The sequence below is a fragment of the Lasioglossum baleicum genome, chromosome 2 (assembly GCF_051020765.1).
Source record: "Lasioglossum baleicum chromosome 2, iyLasBale1, whole genome shotgun sequence".
Classification (NCBI taxonomy): Eukaryota; Metazoa; Arthropoda; class Insecta; order Hymenoptera; family Halictidae; genus Lasioglossum; species Lasioglossum baleicum.
Window position 1 is genome coordinate 10,444,028 of NC_134930.1, and position 22,259 is coordinate 10,466,286.

Consider the following 22,259-nt stretch of genomic DNA (forward strand, 5'->3'; position numbering starts at 1 on the left):
CCAGTTCGGTTCTGAAAGACTGAAGTCGTGTTAGCTTCTTATCATTTTCTATTTCACAGTGCCTTATTCTTATTTCAATTTCGCGCTTGTCCTTGCCTTTTCGTTTCGTTTTATTCCTTATCGCATTACCGTTATACTGTTTTGTTCATTTTGATTTTCTTGTGCATTATTCAATATATTATTTTGCCCCTTTTGATTCCTCGCGCGTTATCGATACATTATTTTGTACATTTTGATTTTCTTGCGCATTGTCGTTATATTATTTTGCGTTCACTTTGATTTTCTTGTGCATTATCGTAATATTATTTTGTTCACTTTGATTTTCTCTCGCATTATTCGTTATATTATTTTGTTTCTTTTGATACCTCGCGCGTCATCGTAATATTATTTCGTTCATTTTGATTTTCTCTCGCATTATTCGTTATATTATTTTGTTTCTTTTGATACCTCGCGCGTCATCGTAATATTATTTCGTTCATTTTGATTTTCTCTCGCATTATTCGTTATATTATTTTGTATTTTTATATTTTTATATAATCACGTTTTATATTTTGTTCATCCTCGTATGGTTCAGCGTCTATAATCGTTTCTAATCACAACAGCGTCAGTGCCGTCGTGTTCGCGAGTGTATGAGTCTGAGCTCACAAGGTCGCTTGGTACGAGGGAAGACAGTTTCTTAGATTGAAATTCCTTTTGTTCGCGCAGCTTGATATTTTCCTAGTGATACCACATGCCACGACGCGCCGGCCGAAAATATCAACTCAGGAAGTTGTTCAAACTACTCGAGCAGGAAGGGATCGGCACGACCACCGACGAGCAGGAAAGGATCGGCACGACCTCCGACAAGCACCCAGAAGTCCCTAAGGACCCGCGAACTACCCGCCTGGTCGTGAACTTCCTCCCGTGGAAGCTCATTCCGATTGATGTCGCCCCGAGTCTTCCTCCGGTGGGCAAGATCTGCATCGACGATCCCCGGTAGGAAAGAGTGTTCGCCCAACATTGCGTCGCCAGGAATCAATCAGTGACGCGAAGTGAAGCGTAGTTTCAGTGCCGGAGTGAACGGGGTCGCGCGTATGTGTAACGACATCAGTGTTCTTATTTTCCAATCGATCCACCGATTAAATGTACGGTGTTGAATCGGTGTTCCGTCACGTACGGCTGAGCCCATCAGGTCGCTCGGTACGGGGCAACACAGATTCCTCGAGTTCAAACCTTCTTCCGTGTGTCAAGCCAAATTCGTGTCTAAAAGTCGTATCACACACCGTGACGTGCCGGTTTGCTGAGACCTCTCACAATCGTCGCGCAGTGTGAATCGCGGTTCCACGCGGTACCTTGACGCGGCGTTCACAACGCCTCGTTCGTACCGGCCACCTTTTCGCGGCCCCTCTCGGCAGGCTCCGGTATCGGTCCTGATCAGACCTGGACGTACCTGCCACGTGGATCGAAAATCGTATAAATAATAATTCCGTTACGACCGAGAACGAAGCGTTTTTTCTGACACTTTCGGGTTTCCATCCCCTCTTCATCCGGAATTCCCGACTCGAGTCGTAACATAAAAACTATTATTTTTTAACAAAGAATAGAATATTTACAATAGCATATCCACCTAGGGTGGACCTTATTTTTCGACTTTCGAATTTTTTTCGGGACACCCCCTAGAATTGTGACACTTGACGCAAAAATAATGTGTGCAAAATTTGAAATCGATCGGATAACGGGAAGTGCTGCCGCATCGACTTTGAAAATTTTTTAATTTTGTAACTCGACTTTCTCCACTGTAGTATATCATTAGTATATATTTTTATATATCGTTGAATTTATCTTTTTATGCACTATAATAATGTAGAAACAAAATGTAGCATTAATTTAAAAAAAATTCGAGACCTTGAAATCTCAAAAATTGACTTTTCAAAAGAAATTTTTTTCTTACATTATATTTAATTTAATAAACAATACAACTTTCGTCTAAGAAATTTTTTTATATTTTTATAAATATATATTATACATATAATACAGTACATTATACATAAAATAATTTATTTATCTCGTAATTACTTTTTTGATACATCTGGATATTGTTTCCTATTTTCGGAAATAATTTGTAAAATATATTGTTTCTCCTCTTCATTTTTTGATAATAACTGATTTAGTCTTAAATAAGCTTAATACCGCGCTCAGCAAAGATTTTCAATTCCTATAGAATTTTTTAAAAAAGATCCCGATTCATGGGAAGATGACGAGGATTTCAAATTTGTACAAAACATTGTACAAAACTTAAAAGTTGTTAATGACACTGCTGAGCGCGGTATTAAGCTTATTTAAGACTAAATCAGTTATTATCAAAAAATGAAGAGGAGAAACAATATATTTTACAAATTATTTCCGAAAATAGGAAACAATATCCAGATGTATCAAAAAAGTCATTACGAGATAAATAAATTATTTTATGTACAATGTACTGTATTATATGTATAATGTATATTTATAAAAATATTAAAAAATTTCTTAGACGTAAGTTGTATTGTTTATTAAATTAAATATAATGCAAAAAAAAAATTTCTTTTGAAAAGTCAATTTTTGAGATTTCAAGGTCTCGAATTTTTTTTAAATTAATGCTACATTTTGTTTCTACATTATTATAGTGCGTAAAAAGACAAATTCAACGATATATAAAAATATATACTAATGATATACTACAGTGGAGAAAGTCGAGTTACAGAATTAAAAAATTTTCAAAGTCGATGCGGCAGCACTTCTCGTTATCCGATCGATTTCAAATTTTCCACACATTATTTTTGCGTCAAATGTCACAATTCTAGGAGGTGTCCCGAAAAAAATTCGACAAAATAATTTTCACCAAGTATAACTAAGGTCCACCCTAATATCCACATAAAAAAAGTAAAGAGCTAAAAGAAATAAACTAAACATAAAACTAAATATAATATTATTCTCTTAACGCAGATTTAGTTGCAGTTGGATAACGTTCTCGATATTCTTCTTGTACCTGTAGGATATATTGTATATTGTTTATTGTTTTCATTTTCGTCTTGTAATTAAGTTTACACCTCGCTCTGCAGTGTCATTCACTACTTCCAGATTTTTGTATTATTTTTAATCATTTTAAATATACGATCCTTCTAATTACAAGAAATAAAGTCTTCTATTTCCATGGATATGTAATAGTTAGTATTTCTTGGTGTGACAGCAATTTTTTTTAGTATCATTATCCATCTGTGCATTGTCTAAACTTTGTACCATACGTCTTTTCGTAATAAAAGATATTGCATTGTCAAAAAACGATAATGCTGCACATTCTGATGTAAGGTACCATAAATGGCTGCTACATCTTTTAGGTGTAAATAAGGGGACACGAACACGTCCGAAGTTAACGTGAAATCGTTAAAAATTTTAAACTTTAACTTAAGTACGGCTCGGGTTACTTTTGTCCAATTACTCTAAAATTATGCAAATATCATTTTTCCACTAAGTTCCTATAATTTTAAGGGGTGCGGCTCCAATAGCTAAGGACCACCTTGTTGTATATACAGAGCGGTGTGGAAATCGGAGTACAGCCGGGTGATTCTACGTGTAAAAATAAATCGAAAAAATAAAATAACATTTTTTAATTTGACGCCTCGTTTTCGGGAGAACCGAGTTTAACGATCAGTCGGGTTCGCGTGCTTTAGTATACGCGGGAAGTAGAATTGGTTGGCCATGATTGTCACGCGTTCAGACTGATCTAATAGCGCGCGTATTCGCTACATTTTCAAACACGATTCTCTCGAAAACTGTGGCTGTAAAAATAAACTCGACTCTCCAAAAAAACAATTTCACGCGATTATTATCTTCGTTGCTCAACTAGTTCCCAAACCTAAACCTTTATTTAGAGGACTGGACTGGCCACCATAGTGGCCAGAGTCGAACTTCACAATTCTGCGTAAAATGCTGTTGGTATATACAGGACGGGGCGGACATCGTACTACAACCGGACAAGGGGTGATTCTACATATAAAAATAAAATAACATTTTTTAATTTGACCCCTCGTTTTCGGGAGAATCGAGTTTAACGATCAGTCGGGTTCGTGTGCTTTAGTATACACGGGAAGTAGAATTGGTTGACCATGATCGTGTCACGCGTCAGACTGATCTAATGGCACGCGAATTCGCTGCTTTTTCAAACACGATACTCTCTGGAAAAAAAGCTTCGAATAAAAAGATGTACTACCATTTTTCCTGAATTTTTACGTAGAATTATCCTGTATATAAATTTTCCGTAACAAAATTCAAGTTTTCAGTGGACAAATTCCGGCCGTCTCAGAAGGTTAAAAGGGCAAATCAAAGAGCATTGCCTATTCGGAAGCTTCCGATAAATTTAGTATATACAGTGGGTGTACAAAGTGTTCGTACACCTTTTAAAAACTAATAACTTCTTTACAATTGTATCAAACGACCTCATTTTTTTATAATCAATTAGAAGCATTGGTTTACGAAGTGATATGCAAAAAAGATTTTCCAAAAATTATAATTTACAAGGTTACATGCAAAAATAAAAAAGGCATTTTTTGAAACTCTTTTATTTGGGTCCCTAATGGAAATTTAAAATATACGTTTTGTAGATCTATAATAGTTATACATATGCTGAACATTTCAACGAAATCGGTTGACGTAGGAAAAAATGACAAGCATCGAAAGATGTACGATTCTGTGGATTTGAAGCAGGAATTGATCAAAAGTCGTGTAAAACTACGATTTTCACAATTTTTTAACCGTTTGTAGCTCGCGTGTATGTTAATCGATTTCGATGAAATTTTCAGCATGTTTGTAACTATTATATGTAGATCTACAAAACATACATTTTAAATTTTCTTTAAGGGCCCCAATAAAAAAAGTTTTAAAAAATCCCTTTTTTATTTTTGCATGTAACCTTGTAAATTAAAAATTTCTGGAACATCTTTTTTGCATATCATTTCGTAAACCAATGCTTCTAATTGATTATAAAAAATCAGGTCGTTTGGTACAATTATAAAAAAGTTATTAGTTCTTAAAAGGTGTACGAATACTTTGTACACTCACTGTACACCTTCTATCTTTTTTCTGTAAATATCATCTTCGAGGTAACTCGGTGGTCGCGCATTAAATAAACAAAAAGTATACGCCTCTGTTAATTCGCGGAGGATTCGACCTTTGTCGAAGCGTTTTAATGACTCCAATAGTTTGCTCCGTTAAATTCTACAGCGTTTTACTCGGCACATTAGGGTCACTGTGCATTATGCATGCACATTGAAATACCCACTTCGCGCTTAAAATACTGTGAAAACAGGTTTCCGTCATTCTTTCGTTAAAGTTGAGCACGCTTCGAGAATTATTCCAAAGTGAACTGGGTTCTTGGAATCATTGCTCTCTAAACATTTTCAGTCACCTTCGACATTTAAAGTGTTAATAAAGATCAAGATTTAATTTGTTTGTCTTTCCTACACTTAATTTTAAAAACGATTGTATTTTCACGAACGTCTAGACCTTTCTGTCAATCAATGTTTTCAATGTTTGACCTCGATGAATACAAAATAAGGTAACTGTACCGATTACTGCAATACATATAATGCTTCGCGATCGTAATTTATTTTAATATTATTCTCAATTTTGTTATGAAATAATATGTGCAAGCATTTTATGGAAGAATTATGTATTTTGAGCTATTCCTTTTGAACTGTATACAATCATTGGAAAGCTCTGAATTTTGCGATTAATTTGATATAAAATACTTGTGCTTAAAAATATATATAAATGACTTTGTTTGAGAAAAAGGGGAGGTCGACAACTTAGTTGCCAACCTAATAATATCACATAAATAAGTAAATACATTCTTTTTAATGAATATTTGAGTTATATTTATTATCTGTAGTTTGAAGCTGTTTTAAATGAAGAGCATTGTGAAGTATTCGTTTCATACACACAATTACGTTTAAAATGTTAACTCCTTTGTCTTTCCTAATTCTTCTTCCTTTTTATTTCTTAAAATCTCTATTCTTTCCTTGTTTCTTAAGTTTTCAGTTCTTAAGTTTCGCGTGCACTTCACTTTACTTATTTTCTATTTTTTTACTGTTCTTTTTTCATTACTTCTCGATTTAATTTTTGCCATATCTTCTTATTTTATCTATAATAGTTACCTAACCTATATATACCGTTAGGCTGAAATAAACCTCGTTTCCCATCGTAGTAGCAATATTAGGGACTAATACTACGGCTCAATTTTTTTATTAGAAAGGCAAGAGAAGATTTTTTTAAATATTTTTACTTAGTATCTAAATAATAATAAAACTTTCCCCTATGCAATTTAAAGTAATATGAAGAATTTACAATCACATGTGGACAACAGTCTTTTGATGATATATGTAGAAGATAAATGGTCTTATTTTTACCATTTATGAAGAACGTTTTGTCAAATCCCGAGATTATAAAAATATGTTTGCCTTGCCAACGAGAATACAATCTCATTGAATTGCACAAAATTTATTCAGTGCAAAACATTTATTTTTACGTATTTTAGTCTCATTGGGAAAAAAATGCCGAAGTTAAACGTACACCCGCAGTAATAGGTTCATTTACATTTATCCTAGTTGAAGTCGACTGGAAGCTTCGTTGATCGTTGTTAAACGCATTACACTGCGTTCCAGGTTCTCGTAAGTGCATTCCGCTTCTTCGCCCAATGGTTGTTCCGCTTCGCTGATTCGAACGTTAATTTTAACAAACAAAGTCCCGGGATATCGAATTTATGAAGGATAATTTCATTTAAACGTGGAATTTAATCCCGCGAGTTCCGGACTAAGTCGAGGCTGCTCCTGCATCCGCAGAAAGCTAGATTGGCTTGTCGTCCCTCGTTTCTAGAGTCATATTGTTTACGACGAAACAATACCGGCAATTTCCGCTGAAATCTTAAGTAGCGCAACCCGAAAACTTTCAAGAATCGCTCGAAACGTCTTCCTGGCTTCAAGGCGGGGGGGGCTAAAGGGAAAAAAATTCAAGGGAGGAATGTCGATTGTATTGCTTTTGCTAAGTGAAAGCACTCAGCCTTGTCCATTGTTGTGCACGAGACGTTTCCCATTATCATATCTCGACAAAGTCGCGGCCAAAGTCACGGCCAATTGTTTCGCCCCGAAGGAAATATTTCTCGACAGGTATTTATCGAGTTCTTGCCTCGAGAGCTCGATTATCGCTGACACAATTACCCCCTCCGTCGCAAAGTCAATCGTCATCCGATTGAGGGCTGTTACACGGAAAACATCTCCTCTTCGATTCAATTCTATTTACCGCTTTATCAGTTTAACGGCTTAATCGGTTAGCACATTAATTCAAACGACTTTAACATGCTGATCGCTGACTCAACGACCACAAAAATTCGATGAAACCGAAGCGGTTCATTTAATCCTCGATCGCTCTTTATGACCTTTCGACACAGTTTTAGCTGCTCCTGAAGAAATGTCGTTTACATCCTATAGTACTGTTTCATTCTGAATGCTGTTTCATCTTGCAATTTGAAATGTATAATAGGATGTAATAGTTATATGTAGGTCGGCAGCCGTAAATGTCTTTAATAATTTTCCTGTCCTCCAACATGAAAGCTAGAAAGTGTTCTTCATTACTTCCTCAATGTATACTGCGGATATTCATGCTATTGGGTTGGCAAGAATGTAAATATTTTTGTTCAAGCCATGAACTTTAATCAATAAAACATTTTCCATTTTGTTCGATAATCTTCTGCCATCTTTCTGGTAGCTTGATAATTCCGCGCTTATAAAACTTCTGGTCCTTATCGGCAAGAAACTGATGCAAGTGCGATTTGAGGTCATCATCATTAGCGAATGTTTTACCATTCAAAGAGCTTTGTAAACTTCGGAATAAATGGTAATCTGATGGTGCAATGTCCGGGCTATATGGTGGATATGACATCACTTCCCAACCAAGCTCTAATAATTTTTTACGTGTTATCAAAGATGTGTGCGGCGAAACACAATGGTAATACATTCACAATGATAATGATAACCAGAAATCGCACTTGGATCAGTTTTTTGCCGATGAGGACCAGAAGGTTTATTGATTAAAGTTCATTGCTTGAATAAAAAAATTCGGTTTTATTTTACCGTAAAACACCGAAATTTCTTTCTTGCCAACCCAATAATTTTTCATGACCACGGTCGAACATCGCCGACCACAGAAATCAAATAAAATCCTGACAGTGATAAATCAACGAGTAAAAGGTGATCGAAAACCATTCTCTTTCAAACGTCTTAAAATTTTTAGAAACTTTTATGACCCGTAAATGCGCGAAGCTCCATTCGCGAGTCCCAATTCTATTGCACGTAGAGCCAAGGAAGCAGGAGAACGGCCCTCGGCAACCGTCCATTAAACTTCCTGGCTGTCATCGCGATGGTTCTCCTTCCCGTGGCCCCCCTCTAAAAATCTGTCATTACGTATTGACGGGAGCTCGGTTCCTGTCGCCGTGAATCTTAGCGAGAACCAGGTCCCGATTTGTTCCAATTACGAGGGTGGCCCATAAAATCCCGGACCGAGACGGGACGAGAACCGTCTCCTACGGTACGCGTCTGTTACGTGTATACGTATAATCGATGGTTGCCTGGCCCCTTTGGGAATTTCGCGGCGTCTAACTGTCGCATGACTCATTTCAGGCGGCGGGCTGGCGCGTCCGAAGATGACACTGAATCTGGACGCCGGGAACGGGACGAGCAGCGCCGGGGGCGCGGGCCAGATCACGCTCAAAAAACCTGGAGCCCTGAGCCTCGGATTGCCATTGGAGATTAGCACCGCCCGTGGATCCGCCGACCTCGTCGATGTCGACCTCCCTCTCGAGAGACAAGGGTACGTCCTTCGAATTTATTACCCCGCCCGAAGACCGTCTCTGCACTTCCCCGGATTATCTGCTCCGCAACTTAGCTCTGCTTCCTTACAAAGTAACCTGCTACATACATTCTATCAAGAAAGTACCGAGAATCGATCATTTTAAAAAGCCCGCTTAAAGGGATTGTTTTGAAATTCTTTTCGTCGCTAAGTTGACACAACTGTCCTCTATACTCTCGCGGAGTTTGAGCGTCACTTGTCATTTAGTTTGTTTACAGTGCGCCATTTTGTCAGTTAATCTCAAGTGTGTTTTGCGATTTTTCCGAATTTTCTGCAAAAACTCAATCGCGTTAAGGTCGCTGAAGACATGTTAGAACGAGTCAATTCCGACCCCACATTCATAAAACGCATTGTAACTGGTGATGAGACATGGGTTTATGAGTTTCACATGCAAACCAGTCAACAATGTGTGTTTTATTTTTCAATATATTTAAGTAGTAGAGGAAAGTCGCTATCTTTAAAATAGAATTTATCTGATTTTTAATGTCTTTTTATATAACAAAGGAAATTCTTGATTCAACGTTAAATTAAACCGGATCATTTATAAAAGACGTGACCTTTTAAATACAGCTGGGTACACACAAAGTGTGACTCACTGTCTGTGTTTGCAGTAAATATTGATCATAGCACGGAATTAACTGTCTACCATCGATCTCGTAGAGTCCCGACTATCAATTAACATGAAATTGTCATAAATAATGTCAATGTTCTACGATATTATTGCCATTATTATATTCCATCAACTTTGGTACCAGAAATCAATAATGCGTGTTTTCATCTCATGAGAATTGCTAACATTTTATTGAATTATTCAATGAGTTCAGTTTCCATTTCTGTGGAAAATTTTCTAAAATTAATGGAAATGCAACACGTTCAATTTTAGATTGCTCGATTGCTTGGGACCAGTTTCCATTGCATTTTCCTCGTAATAAGCATTCACATATTTTCCGCTTTATGTTTTTATATTGCTCTTTCATTTCGAATACACTGTCCTTTAAACCCCGGGAGAGTGTGTCTAATGTATACAGCGAAACTTTCCACGCGTCTGCTATCGTTCCAAGCAGATAAAAGTTTGTCCGTTTCCTTGCAGATGGTACCACGGATCCATCACGAGAATCGAGGCGGAAGCTGTCCTACGACTTCTGAGGGAAGGAAGTTATTTGGTGAGGAACAGCGAATCAACCAAACAGGATTATTCTTTATCCTTAAAGTAAGTTGTGATACTGTCGAACAAGGGTGGACCTTAGCTATACCTGCTGAATTTGGTTTTGAGAAGATATTTTTTCACGCCACCCCTAAAATTGTGTCATTGGGTAAGAAAATAATTCTTGCAAAAGATGAAGTCATTCAATACAGTTTCCGAGATAATTGCAAAAAATCTTCGTTAAATCGATCGATCTAAAATTTTAGATATGTCAGTTTTCCATGATATGGAACAATTTCAGTGGACGGCGTGCTCAAAATGTCATAGCTGAAAAGTAAGGTTCACCATCCGTCACTTTGTTCAAAGGTGGTGATCGGAAATTAACCATGTACCACGATCAGTGGGACGTTTTCGATATTACCTTCGAGTTTACAACGACTAATGTGTCCTTTTCTATTGCAGGAGCGCGCGCGGTTTCATGCACATGCGAATCCAGAAGAACGACGAGCTGAACGCTTACATTTTGGGCCAGTTCAGCAAACCGTTCGAGAGTATACCGGAAATGGTCCGGCATTTCAGCGTGAACCGTCTTCCGATACGCGGCGCCGAGCACATGTGTCTTTTGCATCCGGTCATAGCACAGCTTTTGTAGCGCATCTATCGTAGCGCCGTTTAAGGCGCTCCTAAACTTTTGATATCTCATGTTTATCCAAGAACGAAGGGCTACCAGAACGGTGCCAGGAAGAACTCGCGGTTTGGAGGCGCGGCGCGGCGTGTTCGCTCGTCTATGTACAGAAGAGTATTATGTAACTCCGCAGAGAACATAGGGTACCGAGCAATTAACACACATCGTACTTCCATGAAATCTCCATTCTTTTTGTTCCCGTCTCGCGTTTTACGAGACCGCTACCACAAACATTCAGAGCTTCCGAGATAAGCGACGAAACGTGGAGAAACGAAGTCGGCGATTGGAACTGCACAGGGTGGGCCACCTAACATTCAGACTTAAAATATCTCCATTATTTGTTATTAATACGAGAAAGTGTGAAAGAAAAAATACAATCATATAGCGGGATTTAAAAAGCAGTATCTGTACAGTAATTCTTCGATCAAAGTCCCAACACCCGTGTTTTGAACGGACTTCAATAGTGTAGGGTGGCTATTTTTTTATGACTGCGTCTACCGCGCCGACCGACTTCAATCGACGAGCCGAACATAGAGAAGGACAGAATTAAATAGGATCGCGTGGCCGAAGCGTGTCGCCGTCGCCGGCACAGTTTAAAGGCCCGTGCGTCATCACAATGAAACACCAAAATCTTAGCTTCTGTATTTTCCATTATATCTTTATGGAACTTTCACCAAAATATTCATGGCATTTGTCTAATGCAAAATGATACCAAACACGATATATTTCAACTGTATTTAGTGGTTTAATCGACGATGAAAGTTTCGAACGCAACGAAGAAGAGTGTATTGGAGAGAAAGAAACGAGAACAGTAGCCGCCGGCGGCACAGTTCAAAGGCCCGCGTGTTCTCACAATGAAATGACAATGACAGAATTGTTTAGTTTTCATTATTGTTTTATGGGACTTGCACTACCTTATTTCTGACATTTTTCTGATTAAAATGATGCCAAACACGATATAATTTAGCCATATTAGTGGTTTCATTGACGGTATGGAGTAACTGTAGGAAATGGAAGAAGACAGGGAGTGAAAAAAAAAGAAAAACTGTATTGTTTACTCTATTGTTTAAAATACCAATGCGATGCTAACACTTTTATTAATAACTCCCTTGTGATTATTTTTCTGATGTATAAATGAGTCGTTTAAAAATTTGTTACGGGAGTTTTCTTTCCTTTGACGTGCCTAAAATGTTAAATGTATGATAAATTATAAATTATGCTTCACATGTAGAGTAAATATGGCCAAATTATATCGTGTTTGGTATCATTTTAATCAGAGAAACGCCAGGAATAAGCTAGTAAAAGTCCCATAAACCGATAATGAAAGTTAAGAAGTTTGAGAATTCGATTCACTCGAGTCAATGTTGTGGTGTTCACACCGATATACCCGAGCCCAGATCAATCATCGCTGCTGTACCGCGCGACGCAGCGTTGGCCGGCAGTGGAGTGAGTAGGCACTGGACTTCTATTGAAGAATTACTGTACTTGTATAGTGAGCATTCCAAATTTGAGTAGAATCTTTGAGGCGTAGCAGAGCGTACAGCAAAAGGAACTAATCGATGTATTTAGACCGGAAGATTTTTATGTGAATTGTTATTTTTACCAGCCAGAAATTTTAGAAAGAATCTCGAAGGATCTTAAAATCCTTTCGGTACAATATTGACCACTTAAAAACAAATATCTTTTTCTCGCGAACGTTATTAAAAACGGAGATAATTTAGGTTGCAGGGTTAGGCCATCCTGTATACACGGGAATAAATACAGTACAAATCAGCGAGAAGTTTCTGTAGGTTTAGAACGAGCGACCTCGAGATTCGTAATTCGGTTCACTTGAATCATTTATGATTACATCGGTGTTCGTTCACCGAGCAGTGCTTTATAACCCGGGGATGGAGAACGATCGATTTTATCGGAAACTGTCGAGATCACGAGTTTACAGAACGACAGAGTCGAGGATGAGAAATGTTTCGAGGTTGGATTTGAATCTCGTCTTCCTCAGAAAATGAAAAGAATTATCATCGCGAACCTATCCAGCGCGAGTTTTATTTTCACGACATTATATTTAGCGGATCCAGAGTTTCCCTTTGCACTTGATTGGTAGTTGGGGGTGGCTTTGACGAAGAATTCTGAGAAATCGAGGCAACAGATGGATCGAGGAATCTGAAGAAGTCTGAAAGAAACGAAAGGAAGGAAATGCTGACAAGGGAACCGCCTCGATTAGGAAAGCCAGATCGTTTACTAAATTAGTGTATGAATACCTACATTGGTCGTGACAAATATTCTATCACAGCTGAAACCTTACTAGTTAGCAGTTTACCTACCGAAATCTTATTAATAGGATTTTCAGTAGTTGTACTGTGCCGAAAGGAAGCTTAGATATTCATAAATGCCGTTACTGGGGATGACTTGTTGGTTAACAATTGACATTTCTGTTGTCGTTCAGGGTTCCATTCAAAAATAAACAAAATAATCACTTCAGTCTGATAAGCAGCTCCCAAGTTAAAAGGTGGCAATAATGTGATCTGCATTTTATTAAAAAATTTTCAATCATCATCTTACCTCAAATTGAACAAAATTCCTAACACTGGATGTCGAAACATGTTCAATTTCGGATATATTCTGCCGATTAAATTCAAAATGAAGTGTCTTAAGCACGGCACCATCTAACAACATCCATATCTTGAAACAACGCATACAAAACAACAAACAGCTAGTCCAATTATGTCCGTCAACTTGAAAACGATCAGGTATTTATGGTGGAGTCGGTTCCCTTGGAAGTCCGCTTCGTTGAAACGTCGAAGAGCTTAGGAGTTCGACGATGAACGTCCTGTTCGGAGCAGGATGGATACGGGGTTGTCGAAAGAGCTTTACAAAACGGTTGTTCCTTGTGCCCGTGGACTGGACAGCCACGGGTTTCACGTAAGAAACTATCGAAGGGATCAGAATCGTTGTATTACAAGCGGATAATGTAAACGGGGTGCGAGATAATTCGTACATAGATATAAATACACACGTAGGTGGACCGCGCGCGCGGCCTCTACGACGGAGCTGGAAGCCAAAGAAGAGAGTGTTAGCTCGGTCGTGTTTCGCGTTCGAGCGAGAAAAGAAAACGACCCGAGCGGATCGATCGAATGAATCGAATATATTTGAATGAATTTGAATGGATCGAACGATGAACGCGGCTTGCGACGGGTTGGTCGCGGTTACAATGCCAAAACACATTACTGCTAATCGTAATCATTTAGTCAGGGTTTTAGTTGTTCGTCGTCGTTGGTAGGCGGTTAGGGCACAGGACCAGAGCGAGTCGATCGACGTGTTTTGCTTTCAGTTGGACATCGCGAGAGAGAGAGAGAGAGAGAGAGAGAGAGAGAGAGAGAGAGAGAGAGAGAGAGAGAGAGAGAGAGAGCAAGAGAATGTAGAGAGGGAGAAACAGTTTGTGGACGCGGAAATGAATGATTTATTCGTCCAGGCTGACCGGAAGCGAGAGGTGAGAGGGACGAAGCGTCGGAAAAGAGCGTTAAGCGGCCCCTAGACGTTCAATAATATTGTCAAAATGTAGGTTGACAATAATATTGAAGCTCCCGTCAATACGCTTCAATAATCTCGTCAATCTAGTGACGTATTTGTGACGAGGTGGAAAACAAAGGTTATGACAACATTCAATCCTATATCAGGAAACCGTCTTTCCAGTTAGAAATTTTTTCGGATGCGTCCCGAACAGGATGGGGGGGTGTACAGTAAAGGAGAAAGAATTCATGGTTTTTGGAATGAGACGTATCAACAATTACATATTAACAGTTTAGAACTCTTAGCTGCCTTTTTTGAACTTAAGTGTTTTGCAAAAGATTTAATGGATTGTGATATTTTGCTTAGAGTAGATATAACACCACGGCTATTGCTTATAAAAAAAAACAAAAACTTAACCTCTCAATACAAAGATAACTTTAATCCGCCTTAATTTAAGTTAAGAATGGCTTTGGAAAAATGTTCTTCCTTGGTTGTTATAATGTCGCGATCATAAAACTTCGCAAAAGTTTCTATTGCGGTGAACTATTTTCTGCTGGGAAAAATTGTTTGTTGCTTAATGGTTAAAGTAATCTTTCGATTTCACGAGTAAATTCTCGTTCCGCATCGGAATCGTAATCTGTGCGTTAGCCATTTTGCCTGTACGCGATGATGCGATATTGTGCAAGATTTCTCGCGTATACGCAGTGATTTCAGCCTCAGTAAAGTAAGATTCTCGATAAAATGGGGTACCTTGAGCACCCCGCAGAATTTTAAAAAATTGGTATGATTCGATTCGGAAAAATGAATGTATAACATGCGTATTTATGTATATTTTGTATCTCGTGGGACATGTCTTGGAGTCTTTTTGTCCGGAACAGATTGTTTCGGTACATTCCTGCCAATATAATTGCCCTCAGGGCTCTGCTACCTCATCATCGTAATATAGATACGTTAACTGTTTCGCCCGCGCATGCGCGAGAAATCTTGCACCATATCGCATCATTGTCTAGCGACATTCACGAAATATTGACAATGAACCTCCTAATCGTCAATGCGCGCATCAATATGGTTCCCGTCAATGCGCTTGAATCAAAATTTCTATCAATATGCTTCAATACAGGGTGGCTGAAAAGTTCCCGGAATTTTTTAAAGCATTTCAGCAGCATATAAATATGTACCGCACAAACGAATGAATCCACACACTTGACCGAATAATAAATTTTATTAATTCATTAACAATGAAATGAACCAAAAACATTTACAACAACTGTTCGAAATTGCCTCCTTTTCATTCGATACATTTGCGGACCCGCTTTCTAAAATTCCCGACGGTGGTCGCGCACTCTTCTACCGTAATCTCGTCCCAGGCACGCGTCAACGCCGCACAGTGGGACCTTTCGTCCAAATCGGAGACAAAATCAAAGAACTTTCGATAGAAATGAGGTAGAGCGATGAAATTTTTTAAAAATTGAAGCTGAAACTTTGCAGAATATGAGAAAAATAGGGAGATCATGGTAAGAACGTTTTGTAACGTTGAGAAAATTCGTTATACTCGCACAATTTCAAGAAAATTGTGGTTTTTCAATACCACGCGCGGAAAAATTTTTTTTTGAACATGCTGCACTTCATTTTCCGTAGATTTCTTCACGCTGATTTCAAATCTGGTCTCAAAATTTGTCTACGACCTCAGGATATTGCAAAATCGATTCCTTGAAATTCTACATGTTTAACGAATTTTCTCAAGGTTAAAAAACGTTCGTACCATAATCTCCCTATTTTTCCCATATTCTGCTAAGTTTCAGCTTTAATTTTAAAAAGATAAGTAATAAAATAAGTAAAATAAGTAATAAAACTTATTATTCGGTCAAGTGTGTGGATTCATTCGTTTGTGCGGTATTTTTATGCTGTTGAAATGCTTTAAAAAATTTCCGGGAACTTTTCAGCCACCCTGTATATTGACCAATGCGTTCGAACCCCTTCTAAACGGTCAATATGCCCTTTCATTGCGCCTCGTCAATATTATTGATGGGCGTATTGACAATATTATCGAACATCTAGGGGCCGCTTAAATGCGAGCGAGGTCGAGGGTGTCAGCCGTTCCGAATCATCGATGGCTCGCAAACCGAGTCATCCGTCCGACAGTCTCTTATTTTTGGGGAGATTTTTCGTGTGAGAAGAGGCAACCGATACATATTTTTTCATGTGATATGAATTTGTTACAGAGATAGCCTAGTTTTACCTGTGATCTGTTACTTAGTTCCCTTTATCCGTGTCTGTTGGTCGCTGTGTGCAATATTCTCGTACGATTATGGTAACGATAACAGTAACGATAATAACGCTAATGATACTAAATAATAATATTAATATAGCGGTAGTAATAACATTAATAATAAATATGATATAATTACCGATAATAGTAATAGTACCAACGTAAACAGTTTTAAGTCGCTGTAACGAAAATAGAGTTTGGGTAGCCAGCAACGAGGCGCGGTCATTCGCGACACGAGAGACGTCCGTGGTGTTACAATAATTAATTTCGTGGTAAGGATTTCGATTCGCGATCCGGTCATAGCCGAACTTCTGTACGGCGATCACGCTGGTGACGCTTAAACCAAACGTTTTACTATTACTTTCCGTAGAAACACGTTAGACAGACCAGTAGCGAGTGCCGCGTTGATCTATGTAGAACCTCGGACTGTTTTCTGCCAACAATTATCGGATATCTACTGAGAAAAAGCAAATCTGTGTAGCTTTGATTGTAGCCAAAGCGAACGAACATTCTAATTTCATTTTCCCACGTTCACAAAAAGTACGAAACTCTTGAACACAAATAGGATGCGGTTTTTCCCGGAGAAACGGCACGTTTATATTAGTTAACTATTTAGATATTTGTTTCAATCGTTTACCAATCTCATAGTGTTCCCAAAGTAACTCGTACGTTGCAAGCGTGAAATGAAAGGATAAAAATTTGTTATTGTGCATGTGTATTTCTTAGTTTGTGTTTAAGCATTACATACGCACGACGTTGTTTCATGAAAATTTGTTGTTATCGTCGCGTTCATAAATGTTCTTCGCGAAAAGCTTACATTTTTACGGTAGACAAGAGTGAATATACACATTAGTTTCATACGAAGACTAACATTTTTATATTCTATGTCAAGTTGATAAGCCTCAACTTTATTTGACTTTATGAAATCTTATTAAATACTAATTTTCCGAAGGCTGTATATGTATTTTAGAATGTTATTTGCTTTTGCTCAGTACTTTTTGATTTCGTACGTACCGCAACGAAATCCGAACTAGCGTAACGACACAATGAACACTAATCCAAGGAGAAGATTACTGTCTTCGCTGTAAAAGGCAAACGATTTCATCTAAACACCAGTTGGCTCTCATTAAAATTCGGATAGAACGACCCGCCAATTTCAGTTTATAAACACAGATGTTACATGATTCCATTATCTTATTGTTGCACTCCTGAACGAATTTTACATAACATTTATTCCGTTACGCCAATTACGAATCGTTTTCATCCTATTTGGCACTCACTACCATTACTTCTCTCCTTATTTCACAGGAATACAGCTACATACACACGTACACACATACACACACACACACACACAAAGCCATACTTATAGGAACATACACGTTGTACTTTAAGCTGCCAGTATTATTAACTGTAATCAATAATGCATATCCATGTTAATGTTTAAGACATTATATTGTCCCCCTCCTAAGGAAGAAAAAAAGTATAATCTATATATATATACATATATATATATATATAAATATATAAATATATTTATTTGACATTCTATTTATTGCATTTCGTCGTTAAGCCAATGATCTTGCGTGATAGTTCCCCATGTACACCGTTGATTTCACCCGTAGGATTCTAGTATGGTAAATTCATGGTAATTTCCTAGGTATTAGCGAACGTATATGTAGATCAACGGCAATTACCAGTAAAATGGGAAGAAAACCAAAACGAGAAATCGAAAAACGAGACAGCCGTTAAATTATGTGGTAGATACCTAAAACTTGTAGATACTTCCTGTACCTTGAAATTTATATGACGTAGAATTTAGTTCCGACGTATACACACACACGATATACGTATACATGAACATATACATATATATATATATATACACATATATGTATATATATATATATATGAATATACATACAAAAAAAAAGTATACAGTAATATTACCGAATATTACCGTATAGTCCTTTATATAGAAGATGCTACCGTGTGTGCGGGAGTGATCGAGATATACGAATAAGTCCGATATACATACATATAATTATACATTCGAGAGCGATGTGTACACTTCTTTATGTGAACGGATCTCGAACGGTGTGATGTGCAATAACGAAGAGCGATCTAGTGTGGTCGCAGTACGTGGTGCGATCCAGTATTTTTGTTTTAGCATGACAGACCACCGATGTTCCAAATCGACTTCACTAGATAGTCTTGTGTACTCCGAAATTCCCTCTTAATAATAAAACATTTAATAAAAGAACGAGTTTCGTCCGATGATTGCGATAGTTCACTTAACATCTCTGCTTTTCATCGGTTCGTGTATTCCGTTTTTTAGTACAACTTTACGCGAGCAAATACTGTAATGTCCCATTCTAAGTCCGGCGAAGGAGACCGCTCTACATATGTATCTTGGCTTACCCATTTCACTGGGGGGCATACTCCGCGAGGGGCCGAGAAGCTCGAGCTTCCTCGGTCGCCGAGCAGTGTAAACATGCCGCATAATCCGATACCAGGTCGGGTATATCCGTGTGAGCCACTACTAATCCTATTACAAAACTTCTTTATTTCTCATTATTCTTTTATGGGACTTCCACCAATTTATTTGTGGCATTTTTCTGATTAAAATGACACTAAACACGATATAATTTCAACTGTATTTAGTGATTTAATTGACGGTATGGAGTAACTTTAGCTGCAATTTATCAAGTCATTGATAGATGCAGTGCTTGCATTGCTGCAAGAGGGCAACATTTTGAACAATATCCACATTAAATAGATGATAACGTAAATAAAATGTAAATAAATAAGTACAAAAATGACGACTTGTTTTGTTTCTTTTTTGCGATTTTCTCCAAAACGAAGCAAAAACGAGCAAATCTCTAAAAGACTTTTTGTCTTGGTTTTTCGGTCACCTACACGCTCCAGAAGTTTTGCCATTTAAATTCGGGACACCCTGTATATACAGTAAATATGGGCCAAATTGTATCTTGTTTGGTGTCAATTTAATCAGAAAAATGTTGCAAATATATTGGTAAAATTTCATTAAAAATAAGTAAAAGATAATGAAGTTTCAGTATTGCACTAATATTGTTTCAACGATACGCTATTTTTTGTTGCACCTTCAGTCGCGCGGTCCGTGGTTACACGCTATCCTTTTCTACGTTCGGCGCAGTCGACAAAGCCACAAAAAAATAGTGTCCTGTACCGATTTATGTCACAACACAGAACCGAGAATTGACTTAGAATGAGACATTACTGTATATTGTACCGCGGTGAGATGAGACGATGAATCTCATATTCCTTTCCCGACTATTGACGTTCCCGTAGTCCCAATGTTTAGACTGACGTCACACGAGGCGTGCCCCTTCCATTTTGACCAATCAGTCCCACATTTGTTTCACAGAATTTCTTGCGAAGAACACGCAATACTTCATTACAAGTAACATTTCGCCTTCTTCCAGGTTTACCAGTGAAAAATCCAAACACATTATCTGGTATTCATCTCAAGGAGTTGTATTATCAAATATGAAGCAATTCCAATAAATAAATAGTCGTACACAAATTTTTCAGGTACGTATAAAATAAACACTTTCTCCCGCATCTGCTTAATTATAGTTATAAAATACATGTCACGTATCTGTAGTTTAGCAGAATGTATAGATTTTTCAGATTAAATACACAATTTACTTTATTCGTATTCTTCTTCTTCTTCTTCTTCTTCTTCTTCTTCGGCTTCGTAATGAATAATTTGATCTGAATAGAGTCGTCCACGGCGTGCATCTTCCGATTCACGTCTCACTGCCTCTTCTTTATGATGTGTAACTACCACCTGCAGATAAAAATATGGAGATATTATTAATGTTTTCTTGGTATGTCGATTTGTTTTGCAAGTTTTACCTGTTCCGTATACACTATTTCTTTGCTGATAGCATTGGTCATTGATTTTGAGCTTCTTTTTTCTATATGAAATATTAACGCGTTAATGCGAAATCATTGATAATGATCGATGTTTCATTATCAACAGACATGATAGACAGCCAGGACAATAAAAATGTTGTCTCAGGGGAAATTAATTATAAGGTAGGAGATCATTGAGAGAAGATAATGAACAGATGACAACAGCAATGGTCTAATTTACTTGAAACAGCCGAGGGTTGTTTCTCCGGAGTTTTTCTAGTTTGTGAACTCACAGATGGTTGTCGTTCCTGCATAATTACAAATGACAAATCATTATACTGCGAGAAAATACAAATATCTTACTTTAACCATAGTACACACTATACCCAACAAAAATGTGAAAGTATTTATCATGAATTGTTTAAAAAGTTATCTGAACAGAGGATATCGTCAAAATTGGACCCTTATTTCCAAGGCAATTATTCTATAAATGAAACTTTAAATATACGTAATATTATTTCATTCTTCTTCCCACTTTCTTTTAATAACTTTTTTATACAGGGTGTCCCAAAATTCCTTCAACAGCCGGAAATGGGAGGTTCCTCAGATCATTTGAAGGAACATTGTCCTTTGCAAAAATGTTATCCGCGGCTTTGTTTAGGAGTTATTAACGAAACACACGAACCAATCAGAGCGCGACCTAGACGCGAGCTGGCACAGTCGGCCCGGCGCGCCAACTGTCTATTGGCCGACTGTGCCAATTCGCGTCTAGGTCGCACTCTGATTGTACAAAGGAAAATGTTCCTTCAAATGATCTGAGGAACCTCCCATTTCCGGCTGTTGAAGGAATTTTGGGACACCCTGTATATGAGGTATACTATCGGTAATTGTACAACTACCGACTTCACGACAGTTGCCGTGTTCTTTATAAAATACAGTAATGTCCTATTCTAACAATAAGACAATTCTCGGTTCCTGCGTTGTGATATAGACAGGACACTATTTTTTTGTGACTAAACACGACCGAAGTACTGACCAATCCTGAACCTTCTTTATTTTTTACTTATTTGGAATGTGAAACTTTACCAACATATCATACTTGCAACATTTTTCTGATTAAAATGACACCAAACAAGATACAATTTGGCCCATATTTACTGTACGTCTAAAGCATAACTTACAATTTTGCATATATTTAACATATGGTATATATAGCACATGTTTAAATAAACAACTTAACATCTCGAAAATTATGTTTTCAAAGAATTAGACTAGAATTTTGCAAATTAACGGAGGTACAGCCCGTTGGAGGTTTTTAAACGACTCATTTTAATCAGAAAAATGTGACAAATATCTTGAGTAAGGTTGCATAAGAAGAAAGTTGAAAATAAAAAAGTTAGCATCGCATTGGTATATTAAACAATACAATAAGTTTTGAATTTTTTTCCGACCGTTGCGGTCGCTATTTCTCTTTTTTTCACTCGCTATCCTCTTCTATGTCCTAAAGTTACTTCATACCGCCAATTAAATCAGTAAATACAGTTGAAATTATATCGTGCTTGATGTCATTTCAATCAGAAAAATGCCACAAATAAATTGGTGAAAGTCCCATAAAAGAATAATGAAAAATAAAGAAGTTTTGTAATTGGATTAGTAGTGGCTCACACCGATATACCCGACCCGGTATTGGATTACGCGGCATGTTTACACTGCTCGGCGACCGAAGAAGCTCGAGCGTCTTGGCCCCTCGCGGTGTATGTCCCCCAGTGGAATGGGTAAGCCAAGATACATAGAGCGGTCTCCTTCGCCGGACTTAGAATAGGACATTACTGTACTTTTTA

At 37.7% G+C, this 22,259-nt stretch overlaps 2 protein-coding genes across 15 annotated transcripts in view; one reads left to right on the forward strand and one right to left on the reverse strand.

Annotated features, from left to right (window-relative positions):
- Positions 1–18,781, forward strand: part of Hwt (SH2 domain-containing adapter heavyweight) — a 377,169-nt gene extending 358,388 nt beyond the window's left edge. For both annotated transcript variants that reach the window (XM_076442816.1, XM_076442824.1), the window contains 3 exons: positions 8,685–8,874; positions 10,004–10,123; positions 10,520–18,781. In XM_076442816.1, the coding sequence (XP_076298931.1) occupies positions 8,685–8,874; positions 10,004–10,123; positions 10,520–10,709 (500 nt within the window). In that variant the 3' untranslated portion in view covers positions 10,710–18,781. The remainder of the gene's footprint in view (positions 1–8,684; positions 8,875–10,003; positions 10,124–10,519) is intronic.
- Positions 18,782–19,992: 1,211 nt separating this feature from the next.
- The window catches only part of LOC143217998 (uncharacterized), a 29,553-nt gene continuing 27,286 nt past the window's right edge, over positions 19,993–22,259 (reverse strand). For 11 of the 13 annotated variants that reach the window (XM_076442875.1, XM_076442866.1, XM_076442911.1 and 8 more), the window contains 3 exons: positions 20,660–20,726; positions 20,419–20,480; positions 19,993–20,350 (listed from right to left, as the gene is read on the reverse strand). In XM_076442875.1, the coding sequence (XP_076298990.1) occupies positions 20,210–20,350; positions 20,419–20,480; positions 20,660–20,726 (270 nt within the window). In that variant the 3' untranslated portion in view covers positions 19,993–20,209. The remainder of the gene's footprint in view (positions 20,351–20,418; positions 20,481–20,659; positions 20,727–22,259) is intronic. The other 2 variants (XM_076442950.1, XM_076442919.1) reach the window with 2 other exon arrangements.